We start from the raw sequence: 27,161 nt of genomic DNA, 5'->3' as shown, positions 1-27,161 counted from the left end.
AAAGGAGACACTAATACTCTGCAGGGATAAGGGATGTTAAGCAAACTTGTCACAATGTATATCAGACCAGGTATAGAATATACTTAGTAAGTATGGTTACCAAACTTAAAGAAACACATAGAAGTTCTGTAACAGAGAAAGCCTGGAGGAGGGGAACAAAGATGGTATCTGAAATAGAAAAGCTGAATTACATAAATTTATCTTCATGGGAAAGAGTGAACAGTTCTGGGCAAGATGCAAAGACAGAGCAACTAAAGGGCATAACAAGAGACTTGTTAGAAAGAAATGTAAAAAAATACATTTACTGAATCAGAGTAGAGGATGAATGAAATGAGGTAAGTGTTGAAATTGTGAATACTGATGGTTTACAAAAATTCAAAAGTCATATGATTATAGAGTATAGCAAGTTTAATTGCAGAACTCCTTCCCCATACTGTACAAAATGGGGACTGCAAATTGTTAATTAAACATTATCAGTATTTCTACAAGATGACTCAGTCACAGATATACATGCCATGTTGTCAGATCTTAACTAGAGCCCAAGTGGATTTTCCCCTGATTTCCCAAGTATATTTGATAATGTTTCAAATATGGATGACAGCACCACAGTTGGTTATGCAAATATCTGCAAGGTTCTCTTGAGATGCAGCCTTTGTGAGTAGCTCCTTGCCAGAGGAAAGACAGCCAATGAAAGTGTAGGTAGAGTTTAGAGGGGTCCCTGTATTACTATCCTGGGTCAGGAGCCAAAACTTAGTTTCTTTAGTCTCTTCACAATGCACACTGATCACATCCCCTGTGGAATTGAAAATGTTGACTCATAAAACATTAGGCAATGGTGTTCTTGCCAAATTAGAATTGGAGATAACTTCTAGATATTCGTTATCTGACAACACATTTTTTGATATGGATAACTTATTCATGATTGTACCTGATCTGTGATGTAATTTCTATTTCCCGTGGTACAATATAAATGCAGAACATAAAGTTATTGTGTTTATGGTTCCTTACTTTTGACAAAATATCATGACACTGATTACTGGCACTTTTCCTCTTTTTATGGTTAAAATATACCCAACCAAAACACCTATATAACACCTGTCTGTCTTAAAATGAACCACCTAACCTAGTGATGGTATCCTTGATTTAGGTTGCTCTACTCATTACAGATTTACAAAAGTTTGAACTAGCCTTATCTTTGTACCCTTGATTAGAAAACAGATGACTTGCTTATTCCGAGAATGAAAATGAATTGTATGGACTGACTTTTCGGTTTGAGGTTTAAGACATTAAACCTGGCCTGATTTGTTTATTTAGTTTAAAAAATTGATACCTATACAAAGTGGTCTATTATGGGGACAGAAATATTATAATTCATGCTTTTGCTGGTTTATCCTAAGAATGGTACTTTCTAATGTAGATTGACAAATTTATCCTGGTTAGAAAGGACACCTGACATGGAATGACATGTTCACCATGTGGTAAAACCAATATGAAACTGGACTGACCTGAGTGAAAAATGCAGTCATGTTGCTGTGTAGGTTGTTTCAGGGAGTTAGTCTGCTCTTTCTGTCCCAGATAGTAGACCCCTAATAATATACCCTCACCCCCTGCCACCACCTCCTGGGAAAACCATTAACCATTATTAGTGTGATATGATTTTTGTGCATTATTCATTTTTCATGTCAGGTGTATTATACTCTATTAATCATCTGGTGGAACATACAGTATCAGATGCAATTAGCTTGTTTCTCTTTAACAGCTGTGAGGAAATGTTCATCTGAGTCAAGTTATCTACCCATCTTCCAGTAAGAGGCATAAATTTTGGTAATAAGAAACAATGAGGGAAAGGCACCCTCTATCAAAGCTTAAACATTGATTCTGCTTCATTGTTTGAGCTGTGATTATTTGAAAGATTGCTTCTTACATACATCTTAAATCAGCATTTATGAAAGGTTTTATTCAATTTTGAATTCTCATGTAAAATCTGGAAGCTGGATCATTAAAAATTATTACAATCATTTTGGCCTCAAACTTTGAAAATGCAGAAAATGTATGAATTATGTTGAATCTATTCCCTCTTTTCTTCTATTATCCATGACTGCCACTTCCTGCGTGAGCAAGGTAGTGTCAAGAACAGATATTTCAACCCAAGAGGAAAAATCCCCTAGACTGAATCCTTGCTCCTTTCCTTCTTTTGGAGAGTAATACAGGAGGGGGAGATTTCCAGTCCCCCCCCCACTCTTCTTAGTTACCTGTTATGACCTGCAGGGGATACATGAGCAATATTCTTTCCCCCCTATACCCAGGGGATACACACTTTCAAGTAAAGAACAAAAATGCACTACTCACCTTGCTGGACAGATTAGCATTAAGTAGTGAAGTATTTTTTCCTGTGCACATCTCCAGAAGGTGCTGGCCACTGGGCTGGCGATTCTGCAGGGTGAGGTACATACGCCCCTGACATTTGCCTTTATCCCAACTCATGTCAAAAAACACTGTTGTTTTCTCTTCCTTTAGTAGGCTTTCAACCACATTCCACTATCATGGTAAGAAAGACAATAGTTGAAGGATATCTAGGGTCATTTTATCTCATAAGTATGATGCTTTCACTCAGGACAGCAACATAACTCAGTAACTAATACAATTTGGTCAATTATAGTAACTAAATTTCTTTTGTGTGATAATTCATATAAACCAAAATTAAACATTACGATCAAGATTACTTTAACTGCAATAACTTGAACCTCTTGAGTACAGCATCCTATTTTGAATATGTAGCTCAGCATAATAGTGTAATCTTTGGAAGACTAGATCTTGTTGAACAGTTGGACAGCAAGGGTTTCAATGCTTGGTAGATGAAGGGATGTGTATTCTGTTTAGCAGTACTCTTCAGGTTCAGTTTTGAATCTGGCATTGACAAGAACATACCAATAAATTACTGTTGTTCACACCTCTCCAGAGACTTGGTCTTTTGTGGAGGGAAACATACCCTCCCACTCGCACTTTTCCTTCCTTCCTGATTTACTCACACTTTTCTTTCCTCTTACTCATAATTCTGGAGAGGCTACATTCCTGTCCAGTTCCTCCTCTTCTAACAATGTCCCTTTGCTGCATTCTTCCTCCTTTCACTTTACCTTTCCTCAAAGTCTCTGCTCCTACCTGCAGATAATTTTCTTCCCAAAATGTCCTTTTGCTATATTCTACCTGCACCCACCTTACTATGCCTCATACCCTTTGTTCTTACCTTCAGATAACATTTCTTCTTGGTGCAGGAGTGTTTATTCTGTTGTGTAAGGCAGTAGAGGTGCAATCTGTTGTCTTCCCACTGGAGTTTAGCACCCTTTCCCCCTGCTGCTCCCACTTCCAACTCTTGAATCATCAGTGCACACACCTGTTAGTGTACATAGATCTGCTACATTCTTCTCTCTCAATGTTCGTATGTACATCTGTATACAATTAGCTATTTTGTCATTTGTTGTTGTTATGATGTTTAGATGCCTCTGTGTATTTTTCAGTAATTATTTTGAGGTAATTTTCAAGTGAGCCAAGTATAAGGACATGTCAAAGAATGTCTCAGTTTTTCTTGGTCTAAAGATAACTTTTTTTAAGTTCAAACCATACAGAAGCCTTGTTGAAGCATAATTGCATATTTGATATGATTAGTTACTTCATGGAAAGTGAAAGGGAGGAAGAGAGGAAAGGTGATAGAATTTAAGCATTTGCGAGCTATCCTGGGTAAGATTAGTGATACAAAAGGAGAGATAAAGGAGAGCAGCACAGGGTTGAAGTCACCGGGTCACTTAAAAGAATAATTAAGGGTAGAGATATGGAAGTGAAGAATGGAGTAAGGGACAGCATAAACCTCCTGACCCTGACCTATGCACCTGAAACATGGACAAGCAATGAGACTCTGAGGTCAAGATTCCAGAATGTGTTAATGAACAGCACAGGGTTGAAGTCACCGGGTCATTTAAAAGAATAATTAAGGGTAGAGATATGGAAGTGAAGAATGGAGTAAGGGACAGCATAAACCTCCTGACCCTGACCTATGCACCTGAAACATGGACAAGCAATGAGACTCTGAGGTCAAGATTCCAGAATGTGTTAATGAGCTATTTGAGAGGAGCATGTGGTATGAGTAGAGAATTCCAGAATGTGTTAATGAGCTATTTGAGAGGAGCATGTGGTATGAGTAGAGAAAATAAAGAAATAAATAAGGGGGTGTATGAGAATTTTGGTATAGCAGGGAATGCAAAGGATATGAATTGTGGATTGGTGAAGTGGGTAAACGTAATCCTTTGAAGTAGTTTGGGCGTGTGGAAAGAATGCAAGAGTTTACATGGAGAGTGTATTACTATGAATAAAGGGGTTGGTGTGAGAGAAATACCACTTGTGACATGGGAAAATAGAGTGGAAGAGTACTGGAATAAGAGAGATGGGAGAATGGGTGGCTTTGTGTATGGGAGGGAGTCACATAAGGACAGAGCTGTGAGGATTCTTTTGCCATGGCTACCCCCTTTGCAGTTTCTGGAGGGAACAGGTATCTGAGATCTTGACATTAAATGCCTCAGAATACTACTTATATGATGAACAATGTCATTCAATCATATGGAAATACAATTTCATCATGAATGTTTTTCTTTTCTTGATTTAGCTACACAATAGGGCATCAAAAATTCATAGTAAAAAATGTGAGATGGCTGACCTATCAAGGTACTTCATTTACGTAAATATTATGATATAACTGACCTGTTTGGTGAAAGAGGAGGCTTGGGTGTTGAGAGCCTTTCTGAGGTAGTTGACATCATTCAAGAGTGTTTCAGCTTTGTTTGGGTTATTGTTAGGCACCTGAGCCTTGGCCATCACATGTTTCTGCAGCTTTTGAACTTTCTCTGTATACTTCTGTAGAGCTTTAATGCCTTTGATTCCTTGAGGAGATTCAGGCACTTCTGAGATGATTTCTTCAGTCATTTTCTCCATATCTTTGATGTCTTCACCTGTGTCCTTGCAGTTGACAGCTTGGGAGTTGAGGACTACTACACTTAGCATCAACTTTCCTATAATCCTCTTGATGTTCTCAGAAAGACCACTGATGTGTTCTATGAATGTATCATGTTCTTTGCAGTGTTTTTCAAATTTCTCAATGGTTGTCATGACTTTTGTGATTGAGGAGTGCACATCACGACTCAGCTCTTCAATGATGCATGAGATCTTTCTAGCCTTATGAAGGCTGTTAGGGTGATCCTCGACAATGCATTCCCCACAAGCTGGCTTGTTGCATGGGGAGCACCAGTAACTCACACGTACACCCTTGTGAGTGTAACACATTTCTTCGTTGTTCTCTGGCTCCATGTTGTCCTCATTCTTATGCTCCTGCAAAGAGTAAGCATAACAAGCCAGTCAGAAGATGGCTGTGCTGACTAGCAGCTAGGGCACTAGGCAAAGGTGCTGGCATCAGATTAGCATACAGCTACACCTACATTCTTAATGACTCATTTAACTTCAATGTGGGATGATTCCCCACAAAATTTCTTACAGGAAAGTACTGCAAAACTCAATAGTGATCATATACACAGAGGACAAAAACTTGGGTGTGTTTGGTTTAATGAGTTGTGTTCAAAGTCGTTGGTTGCATGTCTAAATGACAATTTCTGTGTTATTCCAGACCTTATCATTGTATGACATCACAAAAATTCCTTTATCTCAGTACTTTCCAGCATATCAGACACCTATGTAGCTACCATTACATCACTATGAAGCTGTGTGACTAAACCTATCATAGTATCACTGGACCTGCCATCATATCACTTTACCTACTATTATACTTGGACAGGACTGTATCACTGTACATACCACTACATAGTACAGTATACAGCTTTACCACTAACATGGTATGTGCAGGATTGTACCACTGAACCTACTACCACAATGGTATAGCACACAGCTGTACCACTGACATGATTTGTGGAGGACTATACCACTGTACCTAACATCATATCTGTGCAGGATGTTACCAGTGTTCCTAACTTCAATTGGTGCTGGATTGTACCCCTTTACCTTCCATCATATTAGTAGACAACTGTACTATTTACTGCACCTTAAAGCTGAGAATAAACGCCAGGAGCGAATGGTTCACCTGAAGTGCAGACACCCCCTTCTCCGGTTGCTGCTTCCTGTTGGCATACAGTGGCATCATCATGCATAGAGACTAATAGTTTGGTGAAGAGGTTTGCGAGTCTAATATGGTTACAGATATGGTATTTCAGGTTATCATAATGAATATCGGCTGGTTCTTCAGTCACAGGTGTTTTGCTATTCATAAATGCTTTACAGACAAAATGTTACTACAAATCTTTTGCTATATCTCTGGTTACTTCTATTGATGGACAATGATGGAAATAAACCAATACTAATACGTCTCTCTCACATGCACACAATCTAACAAAGCACACATCACACTACCCAAACACAACTAAAGCAACACATCACACAATTAGAACACTGGCTAACTCAAAAGAATTTACACATTTCCACGAAAGTCTTCATGGCTCACACAAAATGTATGTATTTCCAAAGAAGTCTTCAGTCACCCCTTTTAGCCCAGATAGACAGGAATCCAGCCTGTACAAAGATATGATTGGGTTGAAGAGGCTTTGTGGAAGGTGATGCGACATGGAGTAATGCAGTTACTAAATGATATGGGAGCTTACAAGAAAAGTAAGGCATGTGTGCGAGTAGAAAGGATAATTGGTTTCCCGTGAGGTTGCCCGTGGGGGTGGGGATCTGTACAAAGGATATATATCTCGATTGTGGTTAACTGTGTTATGGACAGGGTTATGAGGGAGGTGAAACGGCTCTTCAGTGAACGCCTGGTCGACATTAAGCTGGGATTTGGGAGTCGATGTGAACCATTTGCTTTTTGCTGATGTGTCATTTCTAGTGACAGAAGCTGATAATTTGAGTTCAAGAGTGTGTGAAAGGAGAAAGGCGCAAGTAAATGTGAACCTGGGTACGGTAGCGAGTTTCAGTAAAGGGAATCTCAATGCAACTGACGGAACCTTGTGAGCTGAAGTCCACCGTGCATTCTGATCCGTGTGGTAAGAGAGGTTAGTGTGTCTTAGGGCAAAGATGAGCAAGTTTAAAGGTGTAGAAGTCTCATTAGTATTGGTAGATATGTCTTGGGCAATAAATGAAAAAGTAAGAGAGTGGATGTGGTAGAAACGAAACATCTGAGGACGATACATGCCTTCATGTAAATTCAAGCATTTTTTTCTTAGTGTATGGCGATGGACTTCGTAAGCTCATTGTTCAGTAAGATGTATGGATATCTAGCTCATTTTCGGTGGTCTGTTTACCATGATAAAAGATTTATCACTACAGATGGCATTTTACGTACACGTACAAGTCAACATGATTAACATTGCGTTATTCATTGATGCATATTAATGCCAATACAGACATCGTCTAATTCACATGAAATTACTACATTATTGAATAAAAAAAAAAGATAAGTACAGCTGATTATTTTTGGGTGGCGAGGCCAAAGATGCAGGGTTAACCAACGTACCTGCAGGTTGGGCAGCGGTAACCCCGATGTTGGGTGAGGAGCTCCAGGCAGGCCTTGCAGCAGGTGTGGCCGCACGACACCAGCAGGAGAGGAAGTCGATTCTCGCCATCGAAACAGCCTCCGCATATCTCACACTTGGGTCGACAAATCATCACCCTCAACAAACTGCAAGATAAAGACCTGATACAAATACCTACGAGCAAATGAAGGGTTCTTGCAGAACTTCATATCTGAATAAAGGTAATTTATCAAAAAATTCTCAAAATCAAGTGCAAGACAATGCACGAATTCAAAAGCGCATATAATCAATGGTTTACTCTAAGATGTAGTTATACGTGTGTACGTTTATCGTTTTCCACTTATGCGTGTATATCCACTACGTGTGTGCCACTGCGTTAGTATAGGCACGTTTAAGGATAATCACCTGGTCTCTGGGTGTGCTCAGGAACTGCTGCAACCCACGGTTCAGCAAGGATATTGAAGCTAAGTGTACCTCTTGCCCGGCTGCATAAATATATATATATATGTATATACAAGTCAGTGACATCAGCGGATAACGAAGTATTCGCTTGAGTCAGCGATTATCAATATCATATCAGTGGGTCGTATCTTTTTTTTTTTTTTACTACCGGTGGATAATTTTTTCACGAGTTACAAAAGCTTTTACACCTGTCACCAGTAGTGGGATTATCGCTTGTTGAACGGGAACAGGATAGAAGGTATCGGAAACGATTTTGCATTCTTATCTCTACTTGTGAAATATTAGCTTATAATGTTACTTCATGAAAAAGAAAAGATAACGTATGTCGAATCATAACCACAGAATACAAGATAACTCTCTTGTTCATATAGAAATCATCTTTATATGAATGATGGTGACTTACCAATGGCTTCTGATTATTAGATGTTCATTAAACCAGAACCAAAACGATTCAGCACCACAAATCTGACTAAATTCATTTTTCTTTCGCTCAACGGCCTAGGTGATATCACAGATACGGTACTTTCCTAATTGATTTCTTAGGCATATTGGAGCCCTTATATTATCAAGTGCATGTATATGTATTGGAATACATGGAAACTATTCATCACTACCCAGAGCTTCACAGTCAACCGCACAAAATAATGAACGTATCATATATTTTTACAGTTGCGTCCATGGTGCATGACGCTATCACCCGGATATTTTGCATCACTTGACTCCCAGTACTTAACGTGTCCTGAACCGTTACCAACCTAGATAATCAACGCTGTTGCGACACGCCTAAAGTTTATCTCTAGTTGGTGGCCGCACAGCTGATTTACTATCATCGTCTTTGTTTTTGAGAAATTACTTTGGCCTCCGTTCTCGCGACCTGTTGGCTTGTATAAGTGTCTAAGATTTGGACCCGTTGCACGCTACGGGCTGTTTCTTCCTCTAGTTTTTGTGAGGAGCCCAGGCGTACGAGGATTGGCCATTATGATGCCTCCTTTTCTCGCAGAAGGAAGCAGTGTTTATAATGCTCGAAGTTGTTACTACTATAAAGTGGTTTAGGTTTCGCTAACCTCGCTGTTAACTTTTTCCCTCAAACTCTTCCATACAGAAGCTGTGCAACTTCTCCCTATGTAGCATATAATCAAGATATTTATACAACTTAGTAAAACTGCAGTAAACACAAAGTTCATACGTTCAGGTCATCTATCATTTACATATCAACATAATTACATGATAAGGCTTGTGTGATAAGGCTTGTGTGTAACCAACTGCAGTTCCTGTTCGCGTTATCTATATCACATTCTTTTACGTAAAATTTTATCATCTGCCTAAAGAAATATGATACACTGGTGGCTGACCCTTTCGTCCCATTCGTGGCAAGAGCTTACAAACAAGTGTAACTAAAAAGATAGTCATGTTATTAATATGAATCATGATAACGTGTTCAGTAACCGTAAACTTTAGAACTAGGATATTTACTGAATATATTTGAAGCTCGTGACAACTCTAAAGTGTATCTAAGCTACTTTGACTTGAAATAAACGTATTATACACGTGATTAGTTCCAGAGAACTTTGAGACACGTGAAAAAAACATTTTGCCCAGCAGTGTCCGCATTGTTAACGTGCGCCATGAAGGACATTACCACACAGGAGAGTCACCCCATTATGGGATCTGCGCGTATGCATGAATGACATGGGTTCATCTTATTGTTCAGCACTTATGAATCATATCATGAATTACAGTAATCCATATTTACAAATTCGCAAATAATCTGTCTTGCTTAAACTGAATTTAGAATTCATGATTCAAATGTTTATTTTCAAGACACCCTATAGACCCTATACGTGATAGTTAGGGCAATGCAGCCATCGTCTTTTTAATAAATACTACAATCTGATTAGATGAATGCTCAATCATTATAATAATAATCGTAATAAAAATTATTCTCATAATTAGTATTACTGTGAATCCCTGTAACGCTTTTGGGTAATGAAAAATCATTCGATTTGACGAAAAGTAGAAAGTCTTATAATCTATTGAAAAAGAGTAATCAGTATTGAAATATATTTTTTAAAGATGAATTATTCCAAGAGAGAAAAGGTTCTCACTTGGTCAGTTTGTTTACGCCAACAGGTCGGGTTGTGAACAGCTGATGGCGAGACAGCTGCTGCTCCAGCAGTCATGGTGTCCGCCAGGTATAATGACACTGAGGAGAATATTTTGTACGAACTTTTGGTGCATGCAGAATGGCCCTTAGATCAGGAGATAATTGTAAGTAACATAAGTACTAATGTTCTCTATGCATTATCTTTATGTCGGATTTGTATCTGTCAGTCTGTCTAAATGTTTACCTGTTTGTTTATATATCTGTATATTTTTCAGTGTGATTCCATCTTCTGTATATCTTTCTGTTTATGAAAATTGTTCGTCTGTCTGTCAGGCTGTGTTTGCTTTTTGTGTCATTAATGTTCCTTTCTTTTCGTTCATTCAAATACTTAATCTTTCGCTATTGATCCATCCGCCTAACTGTCTTCTCTATATCTATATTGCAGATATGTACCTGATTTTCATTTTGTTTTTGAAAGTGGTGAACATAACATTTCCATCAAGTGGATCAATGACAGTAGCATACATAATGATTATTTCATACACGGATAGAATTACAAGATTAAGTAGAGAATCAGGTAACCACCTTAGATTATAGTGTAAGTCTTTTTCCCGTATTATTAGGACTTCTCTTTAGAAATGTTCAGAATCCATGTGTTTTTGTAATTATTTACTTCAGTTGCATTGCCTCAGAAACTTGTCATATAAACTGAAAGCTTTTGGAAGTATTTAAAAGTGGGCAGCTTGGTGTTTTGGGGGAAGGAAAATGATGATATTAAGTTTTTACAGAAAAATTAGAATGAAGCCATCCGTAGTTGGTTGTGGGTGGGCTATCAAACTGGAGGGAGAGTATTGGAATAATTACTAATTATCAATGCATTGACATTAGCTTTAGATATCAAGTGATTGTGTTGCACAATGGTAGTGTAAAGTTTACAGAATATGATGAGAGCTGTGGAGCATGGTTTGGAGTATCATACTTAATCCTCTGATATCAGTTAAGGTGATAATGGTGAGGTTAATGAATATGAGTGAAAATGTTGGATTGATCTGGTTGTTTATATATCTGAAGCCCACTCTCTTCAGGAACTCCCTGAAGGGTGTGGCTTTGGCAAAAGTCTCCATAACTGGTGAACTTCAGTGATGCTTCTTATAAAAGGCCACAGATAGAAGGCAACTCTATTGCAGTGTTTTGAGAGGTTCCTGCATAATGCAGCTGTTGACTACTACCTGATGTTCCTGTCAGGTTTTGAAAAATACAAAAATCCACACACTTGTAAAAAATCAATAAAGCCAATGAAAACCTCACTTAAATTTCCATAGTGATTGAGATTTATAGTGGGAAAATGCCAAACTAATGTGGTCTGCTTCTGGGGAACATGTATAATTGCTGCTTGTTAGGAGGTTGGATGGTGGCATGAAAGATCACTTGGTCTGCCTTCTGGGTGTTGATGTGTGGTGGCAATTGGTATGATGCTCAATTACTGGCTGCTCCAAGTCTTTTCAGAATCAAGGTAATTTTGGCTATTAAGGTGGTTATGTAAGGTTTCGTGGATTGTTGATTCGTGAGAAGTGTTTTGCAGAAGTTTATGTCTGATATTCATAACCCCACCACTATCACTTGATGAATGTTGCAGAATAGGTATAATTCCTTGAAACAAGTCATGCTTTGCAACATTTTTCTAGTTGCTATGTTATCTTTGGAAAACAAAATTACTCTATCCAAAACAAGTTTCTTTGCATAACTACATTAGTGAATTATTAGTATTGAATTAAGAGGGTAAAACCAATCAATCTTACCCAGCCCCCCAAAATGGAGAGGCCCCACCTCCAGCTCCCTGACCCTAGTTTACCTTAATGTAACCCAGAGATGGATAGTATTTCTAAAATATTGAATGAAGTTTGGATACTGGCTAGCCATCTTCCAATATGGCCATTTTGTGATATTCCAGGTGGAAATATATACCCTATCCTTTTATGGGATGATTTCGGGTGTAGAAACTTGCAAAGTGGTGGTCTTCTAGATACAAGCTATGAGTAAACTAGAAGTAAAGCCCCTTGGTTGGGAGGTTAGGTTACAATGAATGATTTGCCTGCATAGAACAAGTTTGGTCCACAAGGTTTCCCACACTAGATTTGTATGAGTCTGTAAATGATACATGGAATGAGGCACATTTGAAAGAAAAAGAAGGAATAAAGGAACTGGAGAGGTTTACATGATTTCCCCATCTTATTAGCAGTATCTAACATTATGGTCACTATGAAATATGTTCATTGCAGTATTTCATTTGATGTGTCAAAACTCTCTTTTTCCTCTTGTAAGTCATTACATATAACTTGCTCAAATGATATTAAGATATTGGACTGGTTCTAGTTGGACAAAACAGTTTTATATTATGTAGGTGATATTTTTTTATTTATATACACCTCCAGCCTTTTTAATATAATGATTGAAGCATAACAGAAAGTATGATAGCAGAGCTAATATGTAGATTAACATTTTTAATGTGTTCATCATTTTATTAGGTTTTTTTTGTTCTACTTTATAGAGTATCACACACAAAATTTAAGATATAGTAAAAAGTTGATGAGGTAATTTTAGTCTCGGGTACAAAATTCTTAGCTTAAGTAGCAAGCAGTAATCGTTATCTTAATATATTTCTCATTCTAGGGTGGTGGTGCAATTAGTCTTGGTGGCAACTTTTTTTATAGGACAGTTACACAGACTCCGGCTAACATATGGGCACTTGCATCGTCACTCTGGACTTACATTAGGTCCACACCTGCTGTTTCTCCAAGTTTAGCAAAGTAAGTTTTTGTTGTTAATAAGTTTATTGTAATATGAAATGTATACCTTATTGAAGGCAGTGCCTTTCTGAATAATTGTCATTTTAACATTTATTCATTTGAGATGAATGATTCTCTTGTCTTGATTTTTTTTTTTTTTTTTTTTTTGCCGCTGTCTCCCGCGTTTGCAAGGTAGCGCAAGGAAACAGACGAAAGAAATGGCCCAACCCACCCCCATACACATGTATATACATACGTCCACACACGCAAATATACACAGCTTTCCGTGGTTTACCCCAGACGCTTCACATGCCCTGATTCAATCCACTGACAGCACGTCAACCCCAGTATACCACATCACTCCAATTCACTCTATTCCTTGCCATCCTTTCACCCTCCTGCATGTTCAGGCCCCGATCACACAAAATCTTTTTCACTCCATCTTTCCACCTCCAATTTGGTCTCCCTCTTCTCCTCGTTCCCTCCACCTCCGACACATATATCCTCTTGGTCAACCTTTCCTCACTCATTCTCTCCATGTGCCCAAACCATTTCAAAACACCCTCTTCTGCTCTCTCAACCACGCTTTTATTTCCACACATCTCTCTTACCCTTACATTACTTACTCGATCAAACCACCTCACACCACATATTGTCCTCAAACATCTCATTTCCAGCACATCCATCCTCCTGCGCACCACTCTATCCATAGCCCACGCCTCGCAACCATACAACATTGTTGGAACCACTATTCCTTCAAACATACCCATTTTTGCTTTCCGAGATAATGTTCTCGACTTCCACACATTCTTCAAGGCTCCCAGAATTTTTGCCCCCTCCCCCACCCTATGATCCACTTCCGCTTCCATGGTTCCATCCGCTGCCAGATCCACTCCCAGATATCTAAAACACTTTACTTCCTCCAGTTTTTCTCCATTCAAACTCACCTCCCAATTGACTTGACCCTCAACCCTACTGTACCTAATAACCTTGCTCTTATTCACATTTACTCTTGACTTTCTTCTTTCACACACTTTACCAAACTCAGTCACCAGCTTCTGCAGTTTCTCACATGAATCAGCCACCAGCGCTGTATCATCAGCGAACAACAACTGACTCACTTCCCAAGCTCTCTCACCCCCAACAGACTTCATACTTGCCCCTCTTTCCAAAACTCTTGCATTCATCTCCCTAACAACCCCATCCATAAACAAATTAAACAACCATGGAGACATCACACACCCCTGCCGCAAACCTACATTCACTGAGAACCAATCACTTTCCTCTCTTCCTACACGTAAACATGCCTTACATCCTCGATAAAAACTTTTCACTGCTTCTAACAGCTTGCCTCCCACACCATATATTCTTAATACCTTCCACAGAGCATCTCTATCAACTCTTATCATATGCCTTCTCCAGATCCATAAATGCTACATACAAATCCATTTGCTTTTCTAAGTATTTCTCACATACATTCTTCAAAGCAAACACCTGATCCACACATCCTCTACCACTCCTGAAACCACACTGCTCTTCCCCAATCTGATGCTCTGTACATGCCTTCACCCTCTCAATCAATACACTCCCATATAATTTACCAGGAATACTCAACAAACTTATACCTCTGTAATTTGAGCACTCACTCTTATCCCCTTTGCCTTTGTACAATGGCATTTGACACATGACCAAATTATATGATTATAAACAGAATATCTCTTAATGAACCTGATACCTTTCTGACTGCTTAGACTTTGAGAACAAATGGTGTAATAATTTTCCATACCCAGCAAAGATAGTTCAAGGGCAATTTACATAAAGGTTAAGGGCTTTTTTTTAGGTCAGATAGCTTTATTTTGCAAAATTGCTAGTGTTCCTAAACCATGTAAAGTGCTCTTTGGTTTCATTACTAGTACCCAGTTGGGGTCTATTCTGTTACTATTGATTAGAATCTGAATGACTGAATTTGTACTCTCCAAACTCATCATGATTTAATCAAATGTACACTAAGTTTTCCTATTTATGAAAGTTAAAGTACTATGGCAGAGTGCCCTCATTGAAATTTATGCTCATGCCCCCTCCCCAGAGGAATGTAATTATAGTTTTGTCTCATTGAGCAAATGAGGCTCCTGTGAAATATGTGCCTCAGCTAATTCTTGCACCTGTGGGGCTGGGGTCCTTTGTAATGCAGATTTGATTCCCAAAAGGTGGCTATTTGTGCCTGATTCACCTCTCATAAATGGGTGTAATTTACATTAGAATAGAAAATGATTTTTAATTTTTCATGTTTTACAGATTAATTGGAGGACATTCAGGATGGCAACTTGGTGTTGGTGCCCAAGGAGCAGTCGTGGCCATTGTTCAGGCTGCCACTCTGGAGATCCGGGCTAAGAAGGATGATTTTGCATCTGTTGTGGGAAGGAACACTAATTGTAAGATTTACTGACAGTGCTGGTTTGTAATATGGGTAAATTTGTTGGCAATGATTGTCATCTTAATTCAGTTACTTGCTTTAGCAATATAACATTCTTTATCTTTTGGTATCTGCTCAGGCATGATGGTGGAAACTGTAATAAAGTATGTTATGGTGTTAAGTTGGTGGGTGGTTGAAATGCATTTTGTGCTCTACCTTACGGATTCACTTTGCCTGAATGAGTTTCCTAAATGTTCTTGTATTCTGCTTGCCTTTGTTAAGGCTTACAAAGGAGTCTTGAGTCTAAAACAGTTTTAAAAAGCAGTTCTTATTCCTTAACATCTTATAGGAGAAACACTGTATCATGATAAATATGACTGATATGGAGTCTTGAAGTGTTGAATGCATCATGTAATTCTTATTCCATGGCTCATTATGTCATGATCCATTATTTTGTCATTCAACAGAAATTATTCATATATTTTGTGTACTCCAGTCTCTGAAAATATATGGAAGTTTTTGACATGTTTCAATTTTACTTAATTACATTATTATGTCCCACCACTATATGTAGTGTATGTAGAACATTATGTCTTCACCCAAACATCTCTTCATGTTTTGGGGTGTCTGTGTCCATGGACACATTTGCACAATAACTCAAGAACATGACTGAAACATGATGTATGATAAAACTTCATAATTATATGATAAACACCCCCTGTGGAGATGCTCCTTCATGTATATTTATGAATTAGTTTTTGTCCAGAATAGGTGACTCAATAGAATTGAAAGCAGCTGTGATTATGTACAGTTGCTGAAAGGAAGCGATTACCCAGCAACCTCCAGATGTGTTTGAATTGGACTCTTATAATGTATATGCAGAGAAAAAGCATGACTTTAAAGGACTCTTTGTATATGAAACTCAGAAAATCTGTGTATCATTCATTTTATGGTGTAAAATTATGGAATTCATTATGTAGAGAACTGAGACACTGCAAAATTGTGCATGGTTTCAGCATATTATATGCAGACATAATCTTTTGCCAGTACAGTAATTAAAATTGATGTAAATAGAAAGTATTTATGTATGGTAAGGTACATAAGAAGCTAATATATGATTTTTTCTTGAAGGCTCAGTCACCTATTCCTAATACTACCCTGCTGAAGGGAGGCAAATATGAATTATAAGCAAAGTAGAAAAAAAAATTGTTTCAGTAGATGTTATGTTAGGTAAAGGGAAGGAAACAACAAGTTCATACCTCACATTTCCTTTTTCCGTGATTGTGTTGATTGTCATATATTTTTCTTTTTAATAGGAAGAAGTGGCTTTAACTGGTTTCCAGCTATACTTAGGTTGTTACAACATTAAAATTTTTCAATTAAAGGGAAAGACATTAGTTATACATAGAAAGATAGATATGAAAAAGAATGCCATTTTTGTCACATTCTGAGATTTAAAGATCTTCTCCAGTGTATGTGGACCCTTTCCCATCATGGCGACGTGTGGCATGGTCTGCTGATTGTTCAATGGTTGGTGTGTCTTATAGCTCTGGTGCTGTTGAGATTTTCAACACTTTGGGTACATCTATATTCACCATATACCCACCAAGGTAAGGCCTAGATGATTAGTTTTATACATTAAGACAGTCATGCTCTCCAGACTGAATTCTGTTTGCATGTTGATCAGCAGTTCAAATGAAAACTTATATAATCGTTTTTAGAATATGGTAAATGGATTTTCTCACTCATATTTAATTTTTCTTCATACATTTTCTTAATGAGGTGTGAGGGATATTTTAAGATACAGGGCTGTTAGATCTGGCTGAGTTCCTGTTTTCAGCATATTGTTTGTGGTGGAGTCTAAACCTAGTTTACATTGTGTGCTGATATTTTTTGGAATTGTTGATTTATTTATTGTGATAAGTAGTGCAATGAATTCTTTGTGTGATTTTGAATTTGGTTCATCTAAGCTTGCTGATTGTGGCAGTATATCTTGAACTTTTCTTAATCTATATAATCTATTTTTATTTATATGAAGGTCTTTCATTTCTCAAGAGAGAAATTGTTATCCCTTTACTCAAAAAATACCCATTTACAGAAGAACCGGGAAATTCAAATGTCTTTTTACATGGTCAAATGCCTCATCCATATATATATTTATATTATCCCTGGGGATAGGGGAGAAAGAATACTTCCCATGTATTCCCTGCATGTCGTAGAAGGTGACTAAAAGGGAAGAGAGCAGGGGGCAGGAAATCCTCCCCTCTCATTTTTAATTTTTCAAAAGAAGGAACAGAGAAGGGGGCCAAGTGAGGATATTCCCTTGAAGGCTCAGTCCTCTGTTCTTAACGCTACCTCGCTAATGCGGGAAATGGCGAATAGTATGGAAAAAAATATATATATATTTTTGTTTTTGTTTACTTTTTCATATATTTTCCTCTACATTTTTGTTTACCACATTGGCACTAGCTTATACAACTGTCTCTTGTTTTTAACAATCTTATTTGTTAATGTAAACTTTTGTTGACTTTTTCACATAGTGAATAGCCAAACTTATTAGGAGATTAAGGAGAATTCTTCAGAAAATGCTTTGAGTGTTGTTGATAGGTGCATAGCAGCTGATGATGTGAAATTGTTTAATATTCACGTTGTTTGAATTGGATTTTCTGTAATATAGATTAGATTAAGACATATAATGAACTGATAACTTTTGAGTCAATGGTGACATAACCATAACTTTTGATTATATTTATGCTATTTGCAGGATTTCTTACAATATAGTTATCTATTGGTGTAGTCACTCATTTTGATTTTGGCTCAGGTACCATGAGGGAGCACCACAGGTGGATGCCAGCAATAGTCTTGCTGCATTAGTCTTCTCAGATAATAGGACACAAAAGATTAAATGGTAAGTTATTACTGAATTTAAGTATTTATGAATATATGTATATCCATGGGGATAGGGGAGAAAGAATACTTCCCACGTATTCCCTGTGTGTCGTAGAAGGCGACTAAAAGGGAGGGAGCAGGGGGGGCTGGAAATCCTCCCCTCTTGTTTTTAATTTTCCAGAAGAAGGAATAGAGAAGGGGGCCAAGAGAGGCTTTCCCTCAAAGGCTCAGTCCTCTGTTCTTAACGCTACCTCGGTAATGCGGGAAATGGCGAATAGTATGAAAAAAAAATGAATATATATAATGATCTTTCGGGTGTCTTGGTGTAAGTGTTTGTGTATATGTGTGTTTGCTCACCTATTTATACAGTACTGGGAGGCAGTTCTTTACTTACAGGGTTCCATCTCCAACTTTCCCTACTGTCACATAATTTTCTGTACTTCTTTTCAGTGTTACATTCATAGTGTCATCACTTAGCTGTTTCCAATCATCCACTACTCTCATATTATAAAGGTATATCTATACATCATCTTTAACATTTCTTGATAAATTTGTCATTCTGACCTCTAGTTATTCTACCTTTGTATCTCACTAAGAAAAGTTCATTCCCAACTTTGTCAGACTAGTTGAGGAACTTGAGAACTGTGATCAAGTCTCCCTTTGGTGGGCAATTTTATGGCATGTAACTTCTCTTCCTAGCTCAACACAATTATTTCAGTTTGGTGGTTACCTTTAGACTTCTCTTTAAGCTCTATTAGTTAGGTTTGGGTATTTATTTTTTGTTTACCTTTAATGTGTATATGTTTTTGCATGTTTCTATTTTGTATACATGCATTAAAGAAATGTATTGATAGGACTCATTCATATAATGGTAACTAGAATGAGATTTTTCTGTTATATATCTATGAAGTAGGTACGAGTAAAGAAGTGTGATAATATTGATTAATTGTGCACATGCAGTGACTGGAGTTTTTGCTTGCTTTTTGAAGTTGTATTCTAAGTCCTTTAATGAAATTTATATGAAGTTACTACCTATTTGTACACTATGGGGAGGGAGTTTACACTTGTGTGGCTCTATCTCTTTTGATAATCATGTTAGTACATTTAGTTATGTAAATGATTATATGGTAGAAATGTTTTTGTAATGATTTTATTTGAATGGTAATAATAGCAAAGTTTTTGCCTTTTACCAATTAATCCCTTGACTCACAGGGCTGCTGAACTGATTTTAGTGGACTATAAGGGAAATGTTCGAAGCTATTTTGTCTCCCCAACTGAAGGTTACCAGGAGAGCCATGTTTTTTCCTTCAGCAAGGTGTACTCAAGTGGGATTACTGCAGCTACCAGCCGTGGGTAGGGTACATTTTGTTTTATATGTATGTTATGGTTATCTTGCTCATCTACCTGTAATGTCCTTATTGGCATGTTAGAGATCTCTGCCTTGCTGAATTAGAAAATTTCTTTTTCTGAAAGGAGAATCTTCATTGAATATGCAGTCAAAATAATAAAAAAATATCGTAACTTTATGGTGTGTCAATAATTTAATTTGGTGATTTACAAGGGTCTCTTGCCACTAAGGCTTAGCATGAGTTTTCTGAAAATTATGTGTGTTGTTACCCATCTCCCCTTCTATTTTGGTAGAGAAAGGAGATTTGCAAGTCTTTGGTCAATTTCATGTATCTGTAACCATTTTTCTAAACTAAAACAGTAATAAGAGACACTCTAACCTTGCTGAAGTTTAGATAACAAGTGAATTAGTAACCTTGTATGAGTGTATTTCCACTGTTAAATGGCTATAGTATCTCTAGCCTTTTGCTATTCTCAGAAAATGAGTGTGGATTGTGACTAATGTTTTAACCCAGGCAGGTGAAATAGAGATATATTTGCCACTCTGCTTGCACACTGGTATCTATACCTGGTAAAGTGCTCTTGTAACTGTGCCAAGCCCCTGAAATTAGGTTAGTGTATCCAGTTGCAAGGTTTGATAATATGGTAGAGGTCTAGCATCGTACATTTTTAATGGCTGATTTCTGACATGTTTCATTAGCAAGGGAAGTGGGAGAGAGAGGGGCCTCTTGATCTTTCATAATGAATTTTTTTAATAAAACTGGTTTTCAGATGAGTTCCAGACAGTTTTGAAGAATTTGTATCTTTAGTTCACCAATTATAGATTCTTTGTGAAGAATCATGGATTGAAGATTGATTGCAGAGCTTTTTTGTGTTGATGTGTTTTGCAGGAATTTGGTGATAGTAGCAGGGTCTTGTGAATATATGAATGACAACAGTTTGAAGAATAATGGAGTTGGACATGGCATTACTATATGGCGCATGGTGAATGATTGTCCATTTTACATACAAGTAAGTTGAATTTTTGTAATCTTCATTATACTTCATATATTCTGCATTAGAGAAGGGGACTTGAAGAAAAATATGTACATGGTTGTAGTTCTGTGTGATAAAATCTGATGTGCTGAGACACATTAGGATTAAATGATAACCAACTCTGTGTTTCTTGATTTTATCCACTTTAGTAAGTAATGTGACTTTCCATATCATCAGGTCTGTGCTACCTGTAGTAAGGCTTGAGTTCTTGCAGTTCACTTATTTTTTAGTTATAGATATACAGAATAATAATGTTATTCCGTTTTTGACTGATGTTTCCTTTTTATTTGACAAATAGTGAACATGTAGAAGAGAGATTTATATCTAATTTCTAGGTGGCAACAATTGATGAAGAGGAGTACCTTCCTCCAAGTGTGGGGTTGTGGAGACGTTTGATTGGATGTCGATCATCAGCCCACCATGATTCTATCTTCCAACTGTGTGTATCCCCCACTGGCCGTCAACTGGCTGCATTACACACTTCTGGGAGTCTGTCAATCTGGGAGCTACCATCCTTGCGGAAAATGAAATTCTGGCAACTTTCACACCAACCATCTCATGATTCTGTCAATCCATCCTCGTCTGATTATGTCCCCTGTCAGAAGCAACGGCTCATCCATTATACAGGTCCCTTGAGAAATCATCCAGCAGACCTTAGTTGGTGGTCAGATGCTTCAGTAATCCTAGCAAGATATTCTGGAGCTGTAACTGTTAGTTCTGTTAACTCCTTAAGAAACTTACTTGGGGAATCTCCTGAATTTTTAGAGGGAGTACCACAGGTTAGTAGATAAAATTTTTGGCTTATGTTTGTTGTGTAGGCATATTTACATTTCTTCATTATTGCATTGCATAACAGAGGGGAACATACTGATTTGCTTATACTCATTTGCATGTCTGTATGTTATTACCAAGCTTACTAGCATGTTAACAAAATATAGCTACATTTTCTTTGACTGCTTATGTGCATGTGTAGATTACAAGGTAAAGATGAGACTTTTCATTGGGTATTTGCTTAGAGAATTGACATATTTTTGCTCTTTCATTGTGTGGTTTTGCAAGAACTGTACCATGCTGATATAAGAAATTTTGTACATATTGTTATGTGGGTCATTAAACTCCCGTTAAGGTGGTTGCCACAGCAAAAGAGTCTCCACTTATCCTTCTCTGTGCATGCCTTCCTTACATACACTGTTCCATGCATTCTTCCACCATTTCTCTTCCTCTGGTACTCTTCCCCTGTTTCTCAAGTCACAGGTTGTTTTCCTCTCACATTATCCTCTTTAATCGTACTATTGTACACTTTCCTTGTAAACTCTCCATCTTACATTCTTTCCATATGCCCAAACTACCTCAAAGTCTTATATATCATGCACTCTACACAATTTATTCCCTTTGCATTCCCTGCCATACCACATCTCTCATACACCTCCTCATTTCTTTCTTCATATCATCTAGCCATACCTCATGCTCCTCTCAAATAGCCTATTTCCATATCTTGGATTCTTGACCTCTGTGGCTCATTCCATGTCCATGTTTCACCTGCATAGTTCAGGGTCGGGAGGACTTTGCTGTCCCTTTAATCCTTTCTTCACTTACACACTTACACCTCTATCCTTCATTATTCTGTTAAGTAACCCATTGATTTTTCTACTCTTTACTGCTCTCTCCCTTATCTCTCTTCTATATCACCAAACTTACTCAAGATATCTCCTAAATACTTAAAAAGATACTTATCTCTTTTTCTCTTTTTTATTTTTTCCTTCCCTCCTGAACTCTCTTATTGCTCTGTTGCTTAAGAAGGTCCACTAATCCTAATAATCAGATATAGATTTAGTCTTTGTAATTTGAAAAACAGTATGAAGGGAATAAGTTTACCCTAGGGAATTGAATGACCCTGCCTTGCCCTTTTATTTGCCTCCAAAGTTGGGACAAGGTACCCCATATCTACAATTTAGTTTCTGTAAAAGGTGCATGTGGCCTCAGTTTCAAGTCTACAGCTGGGATTATTGGGTGAAAGAAAGAGAAAGAACAAAGAAAAGAAATGCATAAGGTAATGATATTGCATTGAATTTTTTTGGAGGCAGTATTTTGGGTGTTGGAAAAAAGATATGTTCAGTATATTTTGATTAGACTCGGTCCTCTGTTCTTAATGCTACCTTGCTAATGCGGGAAATGGCAAATGTGTATGAAAAAAAATTTGATATAAAGTTCATTATTTAAGGTTTTTCCTATATACCATATGTTATACTTTTTCAAAAAGTTTTTATTTTTCATTAAACATTTTTTAGTATTTATATACATTTCCTATTCACTACCCAAAAATCATAGCATTGAGACTGCCCATACAGTTTACCCATGACATTATAGTTTATAAACTGAAATTTTGTCCTGACTTGATTAAAAGAATAAGGTATATTTTGTAACTGATCACAGTATAGCCAAGAGCGACACATCATTTTATCTTGCAGATAAGTGAGGCTTATGATCGAGGATTTTTGGGTTTAGAGGTGGAAAGTCGAGTAAACACCAAGCGGTTATTAACCACCTCTAATGAAGGTTCTGATGAGGAAGAGGAGTACTTGGACTCAGATGAAGAGGAAGAGCTATCCATGATTCAGAGGTCCAATCGGCTTGTCAAGAGTGCTCTCTACTGGGTCACTGATGCTGAACGGTAAGTAGCTTATGTTGACCAACTACATCAGTTCCAGAGGGCATTGTACATTTCAGTTGGTCTTTGATACACAAGAGAAACTCAAATTATTTCTTGAGGCACAGCAACATGCTTTAGTTTCTGAAGAAAACTCTGTGTAAGAATATGAAATTTTTCCCAAGTGATTTTATTTATGAATGTGGGTTGACTCTAGGCATACACTTTAATAAAGCCCCAGAAATCATGAGCAAATGATACTCACACTGTTTGACAATGTGATTTAGAGCATTATGTCACTCTTTGGACATATCTGTGTCTTTATGAGATTTGATGATTTGTTAAGGGTTTTATTACTGTGCTTCACATACCAAAGAAATATGAATTAAAATAGTAAAGATAATAGGACAGACTGTAGAATTTGAAAGGTATCAGAAAAGTTCAAAGAATAAATTCTTTGTGAACTATGTGAACCACTGTCACAGTAAATTTTTCACATGTTTGCACAGAAATGATATCTCAAAATTTAAGAAATACAAATTGGTGTAAAGCAGACTGACTGGACTTTGCTTAAGTGTACATCGTGAGTGAAAAGTCACTTTAGTTGAGGCTGTATAATCATCAGCTGATGAAATAAAGTACAGTCTCATGTTAGATTTAATTGTGTCAAAGGAGTATGTTCTGTCCATGCTACTGAGAGTAGCACATCCTTGGGGTTGCAGGAGCCTCTACATTTTTTGAGTGTTCTAGGGGTTATGCATTAACGTAATGATTATGATAAACGTATTGAATTTATTGTACTGAAATATAAAGTAGTATGTCATATACAGAATATATATATGCATATTACAAAACAAATCCTGCATTGTAAATTTATCAGGGGCAAAAGATGAATAGGTTATTCCAAAACTCAGAACAAGAAAAAAAAATTCTTTTAGCAAAGTGAAAATGAATGGAGCAACAACAACAACCAAAGTCACGACAATGATCAGCCTGTAGTACATAACAGAAATCTGTGAAATTTTTCATAACTGTAACTTATAAAAAATCATGATGAATGAAATTTGGCTGTCTACTGACTTTTTGTATTATTTTCAATGCCCATGCTCCAGTGTGAATGTTAGTATCAGCTAATACTTTCTGTATAACCAGGTTCTCCAAAGACGTTTAGTCTGATAGAAAGGCAGTAACTTTGGCAAGGTGTGCAGATATCCTACCAATCTGTTATAATATCATTACTCCATTCCCAGTTTTATGGGGTTGATCAGGCATAACCTGAGTGTGGTCTGAAAAATCCACTTAGGCTAGCAAAATAATCACCTGATGGGATATAAGGTCCTTGTATAACAAGCCATGGCATGTTAAGCTCTCCTGCAGGCAAGAATATAAGATGGATGACTCTTTGTTTAAGAGATATAAAAATCTGACAAAACACATTACTAGTGACAGAAAATCTTGGAGTTCTGCTACATTTATAGTTTACTTTTCCCATTACAGATTTCGACCCCCAAGCAAAAGACCAAAAATTGTGCAGAGAACTTTTCGTTTATTGTGTTTGAAGAGCACAACTCCTGAGGAGCTGTTTGCCCGCAAGATTGAGAATGAAGAGTATGGAGAGGCATTAGCACTTGCTCGCAGCTACAAGTAGGGTTTCATCTTTATTCTGTGTGTTATCTTTTGAGATAGTGTTTATTTTGCTCGCATACCATATTCCTTTCCAGTTCTTGTTGGTGACTCCATTCTCATTTACTTAAGGGGGATTCAATCCATACAGGCATGCACCTTTTGTGGGAATTAAATTGGCAGAAGTCCATCCATCAACCACAGTCTGAAAGGCTAGCAAATCCTGCTTAAGATTATGTTACAAGTGAAAAGTCAGGTCTGTTTAAGCTGTATCAATGGAAGTACAGTCTTGTTAAAGAACTTACAACAAAGTGCATCATTTCCCTGCTACTGCAAGTAGAAGAGCCTTGGAGCTCTTGGAGCTCTTGGGAAGTGGCCATGGGGCAATTAAGTGGAGCAAAGGAGTGAATAGATTTTGACAGAGAGGATGTATTTGTCATAAGTGAAGGGGACAAGGAAAAGGGGAAAACTGATTTGGAAATGGAAGGATAGAGTGAAAAATATTTTGAGTGCTTTTGGCCTAATCATGCTGGAGAGTGTAAGGCTGGAATTAGGGTGATGTGATATACAGGGAACTGAGGGATGGGATGATGAATGTTGGCAAGCCAAGTGAAGAAAAAGAGTATATTGTGGAAAGAGGAGAGTAGAGTGAGAACGAAAGGGTTAATAGGGGCACCAGAGATATAGATAGATAGTTAGATAGGCAGATAGAAGCATCATTGAAAGGATTAGATAGGGAAGTGTTAACAGGTGAAAGTGAAGAGAAGATGGAGTGAGTATTTTGAAGGACTGTTGAATGTCTCTTATGGTAGGGTGGCAGTTTGAGGATGTTTGGGTTGTAAAGGTACATGGAGCAAGAGATTCACTGCAAATGGTATGGTGAAAAAAGAAGAGGAGGTGAAAGATTTGAATATGATGAAGTCTAGCAAAGAGTTTGGAGTACATGGATTGCAGTTAAATTTTTCAAGAAAGAGTTTTGACAGAGTTACTGATTGGTTAGTCAGGTTGTTTTGATGTGTGAATGGCTTAGGGTGAGGTACCTAAGGACTAGCAGATTGCCTGTACAATGCCATTGTATTACAGTGTAAGTCTTAGCTGTGGACTTAACTATAATAGTCAGGCATTATAGATAGTTTTTGTGGATTATCTTTTCTATCTGGTGTGATCTCAAATAGTTTTTAAATATATTTTAGAACAAATGAATAATAAGAAAAAGTAAGGTCTTGTTTTAGCATAACTCTGAACAAATGAATGCAAAGAAATGGTTCATGTTATTAAACATTTCTTTTAAGATGATTGAAAAATAGATGTTTATTATAATTTCACTACCTTCAGCCTTGATTGTGATCGAGTGTACCAGCAACAGTGGCGAAGAAGTTCAGTAACAGTTGCTTCTATACAAGATTACCTTGCAAAGATTTGCAAAAGGTCATGGGTTCTTGCTGAGTGTCTGAGTCGTGTTCCAGAGGATATTGATGCTGCAAGGGAGCTGCTTATGTATGGCCTTCGAGGGACAGATCTTGAGGTAACACATTTTGGTATTTTATTTAAAATCTTCATACTGAAACCCAGTAATCTGTATTACAGAGGAGAAGCAGCCGTGCTTTCATATATTTTACGTTTCATTTTTTTTCACAATTGAGGCTCCAGTCAATGACAAAAGTCCACATCAAGGCGGGGGGTTAATTGATTATTGCCAGACTGTAGTGTTGGGAGACAACAGCACTGTCAGCTAAGCCTGATACATGGTAAGTGCTATGCAGTGTAGTGCTAGTGTTGCCTTTGGCAAAATCATGTCATAAGTACTTGCAGGAAGGTATTCCGCTTCTCATTGGTCCTGTTTTTCAGCCAGTACATATTCTTGACCTCCCACCACTTTCTTTTTTCTTCCTCTCATTGATTTGCACTCCTTCACAACAGATACTATCCCTTTTCTACTTTGCTCTTGATTTAACTTCCATCACTCACAACCCTTTCTCATATGTCCATGTTCCATCTCTCTTATGCTACACTCTTCATCCGTATACTAAAGACCTGTTTCCTTAGTTACCTTCCAGTCCTCTACTTTCCTGGTTTCACTGACTTTTTTCAATGCAGTTCTTCATTCAGTCTCGAGTTACCTCTGCACATAGACCTTTTTTCTGATCTTTTCTTTCACTACTTCTTTCACATGCTCTTCATCTTCTTTTTTTATAAACCCACCATCAATTTTTGCACTCTCTGCCACCAAAAACTGATCTGATATTCTGTCTTTCACCCTTTAGTGTGT

At 37.5% G+C, this 27,161-nt stretch overlaps 2 protein-coding genes across 3 annotated transcripts in view; one reads left to right on the top strand and one right to left on the bottom strand.

Annotated features, from left to right (window-relative positions):
- Positions 1 to 389: 389 nt before the first annotated feature.
- LOC139758312 (uncharacterized) lies at positions 390 to 8,122 on the bottom strand. Of its 2 annotated transcripts, none has more exons than XM_071679540.1 (8): positions 7,992 to 8,122; positions 7,568 to 7,732; positions 6,098 to 6,173; positions 4,750 to 5,373; positions 3,245 to 3,391; positions 2,350 to 2,538; positions 1,506 to 1,620; positions 390 to 793 (listed from the first exon to the last, which is right to left on the bottom strand). In XM_071679540.1, the coding sequence occupies exons 2-8, from the start codon at positions 7,717 to 7,719 to the stop codon at positions 585 to 587; spliced, it is 1,512 nt and encodes a 503-aa protein (XP_071535641.1). In that variant the 5' UTR covers positions 7,720 to 7,732; positions 7,992 to 8,122; the 3' UTR covers positions 390 to 584. The 2 variants fall into 2 exon arrangements, with proteins under 2 accessions (XP_071535641.1, XP_071535642.1); XM_071679541.1 differs by having other exon boundaries at positions 6,137 to 6,173.
- Positions 8,123 to 10,166: 2,044 nt separating this feature from the next.
- LOC139758307 (NBAS subunit of NRZ tethering complex-like) overlaps positions 10,167 to 27,161 on the top strand; it is a 125,124-nt gene continuing 108,129 nt past the window's right edge. The window contains exons 1-11 of the mRNA XM_071679535.1: positions 10,167 to 10,316; positions 12,823 to 12,959; positions 15,234 to 15,370; positions 16,823 to 16,961; positions 18,173 to 18,259; positions 19,453 to 19,593; positions 20,478 to 20,598; positions 20,958 to 21,401; positions 23,091 to 23,293; positions 24,767 to 24,913; positions 26,228 to 26,417. Of these exons, the coding sequence (XP_071535636.1) occupies positions 10,227 to 10,316; positions 12,823 to 12,959; positions 15,234 to 15,370; positions 16,823 to 16,961; positions 18,173 to 18,259; positions 19,453 to 19,593; positions 20,478 to 20,598; positions 20,958 to 21,401; positions 23,091 to 23,293; positions 24,767 to 24,913; positions 26,228 to 26,417 (1,836 nt within the window). The 5' untranslated portion in view covers positions 10,167 to 10,226. The remainder of the gene's footprint in view (positions 10,317 to 12,822; positions 12,960 to 15,233; positions 15,371 to 16,822; positions 16,962 to 18,172; positions 18,260 to 19,452; positions 19,594 to 20,477; positions 20,599 to 20,957; positions 21,402 to 23,090; positions 23,294 to 24,766; positions 24,914 to 26,227; positions 26,418 to 27,161) is intronic.

Source organism: Panulirus ornatus, chromosome 30, assembly GCF_036320965.1.
Source record: "Panulirus ornatus isolate Po-2019 chromosome 30, ASM3632096v1, whole genome shotgun sequence".
In the NCBI taxonomy this organism is placed as follows: Eukaryota; Metazoa; Arthropoda; class Malacostraca; order Decapoda; family Palinuridae; genus Panulirus; species Panulirus ornatus.
This window is presented reverse-complemented; position numbering and strand designations above follow the sequence as displayed.